The 7,236-nt window shown below is 38.4% G+C and overlaps 1 protein-coding gene across 2 annotated transcripts; it reads left to right on the top strand.

Moving 5' to 3' along the window:
* Window positions 1-6: 6 nt before the first annotated feature.
* On the top strand, window positions 7-2,946 carry LOC122067823 (probable LRR receptor-like serine/threonine-protein kinase At2g24230). 2 transcript variants are annotated; one of them, XM_042631669.1, is made up of 2 exons: window positions 7-958; window positions 1,043-2,946. In XM_042631669.1, exons 1-2 carry the CDS (start codon window positions 149-151, stop codon window positions 2,693-2,695), a joined length of 2,463 nt encoding a protein of 820 aa, XP_042487603.1. In that variant the 5' UTR covers window positions 7-148; the 3' UTR covers window positions 2,696-2,946. The 2 variants fall into 2 exon arrangements, with proteins under 2 accessions (XP_042487603.1, XP_042487602.1); XM_042631668.1 differs by having other exon boundaries at window positions 7-2,946.
* Window positions 2,947-7,236: the final 4,290 nt, after the last annotated feature.

Here is a 7,236-nt window from a genome sequence, read left to right as displayed (position 1 = left end):
TAGAAGCTTCTGAGAATAGTTTGAATCCGCACAGATTTTTGATGACCATTTATTTCAAACAGGTTGGGTTTCAGGTTCTAGTGTGTAGCTTTTGAGGTAGTTGGAAGATTTTCTGCAATTTTTCCTGAGTTGCAGGCTTTTTACCCAGATGGGTCTTTGTTTATTCTGTTCCATTCTGGTTTTCGCCCTCTTCTTCAGGCAATCTGTTTCTCAACAACCCAATACGGATGGGTTCTACGTCCACGATTTCTTTCAGAAAATGGGTAAAGCTAACAACTTCTCTGCTTCTGTGTGTTCATGGCAATGGGTCTTCTGTGATTCCCATCAAGAAAATGTCATTGGGTTAGTGGCTTCTGATTTGGCCCTCTCTGGTTTCATCCCTGATAACACTATTGGAAAGCTCAGCAAGCTTGAATCTTTGGATCTCAGCAACAACAAAATCACTGGATTGTCTTCTGATTTCTGGGGTTTGGGGAGTACTCTGAAGATTCTTAACCTCTCGTATAACCAGATTTCTGGGTCAATTCCGAGTAACGTCGGCAACTTCGGCGCATTACAAAGCCTCGACCTTTCCTTCAACAGCTTATCCGGCGAGCTTCCTGCATCCGTCAGTTCTCTTTTGAGCCTTCAGGTTCTCAAACTTGATCGAAATCGGTTCATTGGTAGCATTCCTTCTGGGGTTCTGAACTGTCAATCTCTGGTCTCTATTGACCTTTCGTTCAATCTCCTGAATGGGACTCTTCCAGATGGTTTTGGTGCTGCGTTTCCAAAGCTCAGAACTGTGAACCTTGCAGGAAATGAGATTCATGGCAAGTCTCAGGATTTTGTTGGACTCCAATCAATCACTTATCTTAATATTTCTGGGAACCTGTTTCAGGGTTCTGTGATTTCTGTGTTTCAGGAGCCACTGCAAGTTATCGACCTTAGCCAGAATCAATTTGAAGGTTACATCTCTCAGGTACACTCCAATTCTAGCTTCAACTGGTCTCATTTGGTTTTTCTTGACATGTCTGTCAATAAATTCAGTGGAACCTTCTTCCAGGATTTGAATAAAGCACAGAATCTCAGGCACCTCAATCTTGCACACAATAGGTTTTCCAAGCAAGAATTCCCACAAATTGGAAAGCTTTCTGCTCTAGAGTATCTTAATCTGTCCCAAACTGGTCTCACAGGGAGAATCCCCCCTGCAATCTCCCAATTGGATGGCTTACGTACGCTAGATCTTTCTGGAAACCATTTCACTGGTCGAATCACTTATCTTGGCATCAACAATCTGGAAGTTCTTGATGTCTCTCAAAACAATTTAACTGGGGAGATCCCATATTCTATGCTTCTGAAACTACCCAAGATGCAGAAATTCAATTTCTCTTACAACAACTTTACACTTTGTGCTTCACAATTCTCTCCTGAGACCCTTGAGTCTGCATTCATTGGGTCACTAAACACCTGCCCCATTGCTGCAAACCCCAATCTCTTCAGAAGAAAAACCACTACACATAATGGACTCAAGCTTGCTCTAGCTATATCACTTGCCCTTATCTGTTTGCTTTTAGGGTTGCTGTGCCTAGCCTTTGGTTGTAGAAGGAAATCTAGAATGTGGGTAGTTAAGCAAGAGGCATACAAAGATGAACAGAACATCTCCGGCCCATTCTCGTTTCAGACTGATTCAACTACTTGGGTTGCTGATGTCAAGCTTGCGACATCAGTCCCCGTAGTAATATTTGAGAAACCTTTGTTGAGCTTCACCTTTGCAGATCTCTTATCCGCAACTTCAAATTTTGATCGGGGGACTCTGTTGGCAGAAGGGAGATTTGGTCCTGTTTATAGAGGATTCCTACCTGGAGGTATCCATGTAGCTGTAAAGGTTTTGGTACATGGATCCACCATGACTGACCATGAAGCTGCAAGGGAGTTCGAATACCTTGGTCGTATAAGACATCCAAATCTTGTTCCCTTGACAGGATATTGTTTAGCTGGAGATCAGAGGATCGCAATCTATGATTACATGGAGAATGGAAATTTGCAGAATTTACTTCATGATCTACCGCTTGGGGTCCAAACAATGGAGGATTGGAGCACAGATACATGGGAAGAAAATAATAATGCAATACAAAATGTTGGATCTGAAGGGATACAGACATCTTGGAGATTTAGGCACAAGATTGCGCTAGGTACAGCACGAGCTCTGGCCTTCCTTCACCATGGTTGCTCCCCTCCGATAATTCACAGAGATGTTAAGGCTAGCAGTGTTTATCTTGATTCAAATTGGGACCCAAGGCTATCAGACTTTGGATTGGCTAAGATTTTTGGCAATGGAGTAGAGGATGAGATGGCTCTTAGTTCACAGGGGTATGCACCTCCAGAATTTTCTCAACCAGAAGAAGCAGGTTCTCCAACACCAAAATCAGATGTGTATGGATTTGGAGTTGTTCTATTCGAATTGATTACAAGGAAGAAACCTATAGGAGATGATTACCCTGATGGACAAGACTCAAATTTAGTGAATTGGGTGCGAGCACTAGTCAGAAAGAACCAAGGTTTAAGTGCAATAGATCCAAAAATTCGAGGCTTGGGGCCAGAAACCCAGATGGAAGAGGCTCTAAGAATTGGGTATTTATGCACAGCTAACCTTCCATCAAAGAGGCCAAGTATGCATCAGATAGTAGGGCTCCTTAAAGACATTGAGCCCGTCTAGCACCAGTGATGGAGAAACAAAAGAAAGCTGCTTAATTGGTTTCTTTCCTTTTCATGTTTTCCTCTGATCTTTTCACAAGAGTTTCCTTATGCTGGCATGGGAGGATATGTACAGTACCCCTGAGAATTTGCTTTGAACTTGGGTTCCCCCCTCCCTCCCCCTTTTTTGTTTCTTTTTATGTTTTTCCCCACACATTGATGTTAGCATTGAAACTTAAAAATTTCACAGTATACACAGAGTTTGATCCTTAAGATGTCATTGCGCTTATAATCTGACTTTTTTAGCTCCCATCTTTCTTTCCATGGATAGAGAGACACTAAATGCTACCATTCTTTGGATCTACATATAGTGAATGAATATGAACTGTTTTGGTACCTTCCCAGCGCTGTGGAAGTAATACTTTCAGCTTTTGCTAGTAGCTGGTGCTCACTCTCTCTCTCTCTCTCTCTCTCTGTGTGCTTTTTCATGGCACGTGTGAAGGGAAATATGGAGTGGTGGTGATAATCACCATAGTGGATGCTATAATATGGACCACCATTGCATTTCTTAGCACACTTACCTTGTGGGGCATGCAATGACTTTGAATGTGCCAAGCCAAGCCTGCTCGAGTAGTTGCAGTCAAGCATAATTACAACCACCAATTTTCTCTTCCCCTCACATGTGCACCTACTAAAACCTAAAATTTCTTTTGATGCTCTTCCAATCTTTTGACTTTAACAACCAAAATCGATACCAAGCAATCTCATACCCACATCAAAATCCCAAGGATTAAGAAAAAGGATCACATGAAGCTGGAATATATGAATGGTATGTGTAGGCCATTCAAAACCTTGCAGTATATGTCAGCCTAATAAACCATTTGTTTCAATCTGATTGCAATGAATGTCGGCTTTCATTGATTTGTAGACATTGAAATAAAGGCAATTTCTATTAGTCAATGTGACGAAATGAGTGGTGATGTGGGATGCTATGGGTAGACTCCGTTTCAGGTTTTTTAGGTGACTATTTTTTTGGGGGTTAGGATTCTTCCTGTCTACGGCAATGTCGAAGGGAGGGTTTTCTTTCCCCTTGTGAGTGTGGAAAAACAAATGTTGGAATTATGAGCTTCATTAATTATTCGGATTGATTAAATAAGGTGAGAGCCAAATTACATAATCGGTTGAGTCTACTTTCCAGTTTAGGGATACATTGGCTCAACCCATTGTGGTTTTGGGTTTTGGGTCAAGAAAGTATTATATATATATACTAGTTCCTACAACCATCATTCACTCTTCCTCATTTTACCACAAAAGTAAGAGAACTCAAGGAAGTCTGAAGGGTTATAGAAGATTCATAGCTAAGAGAAGGGAACTGTAAAGAACTGCATTGATTTCGTCTTCACCATAAGAGGTGCAAAGTATATATTGATTTCCATTGAGTTTCATCAAATTATGTTTTTGGTTTCCTCTGGGTGGTTTCCTCTATAAGGGTTTCATACTTGAACCCATAAGTTTTTCTAACAAGTGGCATCGAAGTATACCACATAGGACAAGAACCGATACAATTTTTGTATTCTTGGATCATATTCATGAATATATCATGATATTGTTTTGAACCATTGTTATTGATACCCTAGTTTTTTATCTAGAGTTTCAATCTTATTTTCTCAAGTCTTGCTTCTCCCATGTTATTTGATTAATAAAAAAAAACTGTAAATAAGTTACAGGTGGCAGTTAGGAGGAAGAAAGAAATGAAATAAAGGTAGGGTTTTAGAAATCCAAATATTAAAATACACTTGTCCCCTCAGGTTTTGAGTTATGGGTCAATTAAAATCATGGGCTGAATCTACTTATTAAATAATTCCGTAATGGGCTAAACTTATATTAAGTCATGGGTTGGGCCTACTTTTTAAGTAATTAGGTTATGGGCTGGATCTATTTCTTAAGTGATTCAGTAATGGACTTAAGTCATATTAAGTCATGGTTGGCCCATTGATAGATTTAAAACAAAATAAATCCCTTTAGGGGTCTACTTGAACGGTAGGCCAACCCTAAATGGTTCTACCGAACTGGGCCATGGGTGAACCAATTGAGCCAGATCAAGCCGGATGCCCGACCCGTTAAGCTGGAAATTTGACCCAATCGGGTTTTCCAACGACTCACCGAAAAAATCTGGTCGCGTTGACCGAAAAGGTAAGAAAAAAAAAAACTTAAGGCCTATTTGTTTATTTCATTAATAAATTGTGAGGTAAAGGCCTGTTTGCCTATAACTTGTAAGAAAATGGCACTAATGATCTGTTTGTTTGTATCTTAAAGACAAGGGCCCCTAAGGGGCTGTTTGTTTATCCCTTATTTGTATAGTGACTTAAGAGCTTGTTTGGATTCTAGTGGTTTTTTTATTTTAATATAAACTATCATAATGAGTGGGTGTAAAAATCTACATATAAGTGTTCTTCTCAGCCTTATCATGAACGATGAATTCTTTGTCTATAGGTGCAAGTAGTTCCTAAGCACTCTCAGTCAAAATGACAAATTTCTAAGTGGTATTCTTCATAGTATTTTTCATGGCCATAAAAAATAACTAGTTTAACTCCTCCCACTTTTCATAATGGGCTTTAGCTTTAGTGGAGCAATCAACCACTTGTTTGGGAGGCTCATCAACTCTTGTGTCCATTCTATAATAGCTAGAAAAACATTAAAGGATTTGTTTGTTCCTCAAAATTAAAATCATTCAAATTTTAATGAAAGAAAATTGGGAAGTCATAGTTGGCAAACATAATCACAAATTTTTACCAAAACATACAATATGCAAGAATAAGAGGCATATTAACATCTCAACAATCAAATATAAATAGCTATGAATAATTGAAATTAATTAGATTTTTTTCAGTCTTGTTTTCAAGAATGGGACGATGGAGTTAGTAGAGAAGAAGAATATGTGGGTCGTGCATATTTTTCTATTTGAAAAATAATACAATTTTGAAGAGGGGGTTGCCGATTGTGACTTGCACACGTCATTTAAACATGACATGTGAGAAGGGAAATTCTTGCCTCATGTGGGTAGAGGATCCAGACTATAATAATAGGAAGACACAAAGCCAGAAAAGGTTCTGCATCATCGTGGTGATCGTAAAACACATAATGGATTCTTTCAAATGCAAGGTGAGATGTTTGAAATAACACCGTTCCAAAAATTTTGTCACCAGCGGTAGCAAGACAAGAACCTCTAAAACTGTAAAGCTCAAAACATCAACTCTCATATTTTAAGTGAGACCGACCAAATAAAGACTTATTTGTCATGGCAAGAGCCCATCCTTTGCCGTATGGTCTCCTCAACTACAATCCATCAAAAATAGTCAATGGCAGTTCCATAATCTTAGAACCTAACCTACTAAATGAAAGCTTAATCACTAAAATTATTAAAACTCACAGACTTTGACTGCTACAAAATGCTCATGAGTTTGACTTAGGTGTAAACAATAAGATAGACTATTTCGATATTTAACGAGAAATATCCCAACCTAAGCCTATAAAATTGATCTATTGTAGACCCTATCAGTCAATGTGGCACATTCCGAATTTAACAATCATCAAGGTGGATACATTCTCATTATGGTAGTTTTGTACTTCTAACCAATAATAAAAATAGAAAACATCCTCAATATGGAAATTTCTAAATATGGCAACATGCTAAATATGGTAATTCATAAACATTTTATTCATGATAGCAAATAAATATGAAATATATTATCGTAAACATAATGCATTAGATGTAAGAGATCATGTTACAAGTATGGAATTTTGGCCTAAAAGACTTTAATATCTAATACAAACATTAGTCCAAAAACAATAAAACCTTAGAATTTTTTTAATTTAAAAATTTATTAGCTAATCAGGTACATGAGTCAAATAACTTACTTAACCAAGTACAATAATAAGCCCTTAACGAATAAAAGTAATATGCTTACCAAAACAAATGAAAAATGCAATATAAGCTTAGAAATAATAATGATAAAAATATGGGGGGTCACAAAACCTTCACTGGAGAAGTACAACAAAGTGAAATGAACCCGTTTAATTGCTGTTCCGAGCTTTCTAACTATGCAGATTGATTGACTTCAACAAGAATCAAGAGAGTTCCCTCATATGACCTCTACAACTCCGACCTCTGCAAGTATAATCACTATAACCTTGCTTCATCAAGTTTCTCTCTGGTTTTTTCCTTTCTTCTATCCTCTAGCTTCTTCCTCCACTACCTGGTCTTAGCCAGCGGTTCTCCCATCTACCCATTTGAGCATCTCTACCCAAAGAAGAGTTTGTCGGTGATCCTATTAGGTGTTTTTCTTTCCCTCCATTACCCCTCTTGTGAGTCAGGTTATCCTCATATTTCTCTACCCCTATTTCACTCTCTAACTCATCCCAACTCATTACCCATTCATTACTCAAACCCTCAAACGTCTGCTCTAATTAAAAACACACCCACCACTTCAAATCTACCTTCTCACTTCTTCATACACTACATTCATACGAGCAATGCCTAACCCATTACTTCCCAATCCGCTA

Source organism: Macadamia integrifolia, unplaced genomic scaffold (genome assembly GCF_013358625.1).
Source record: "Macadamia integrifolia cultivar HAES 741 unplaced genomic scaffold, SCU_Mint_v3 scaffold3149, whole genome shotgun sequence".
Taxonomy (NCBI): domain Eukaryota; kingdom Viridiplantae; phylum Streptophyta; class Magnoliopsida; order Proteales; family Proteaceae; genus Macadamia; species Macadamia integrifolia.
The sequence above is the reverse complement of the archived record's forward strand: the minus strand, read 5'-3'. Positions and strand labels throughout refer to the sequence as shown.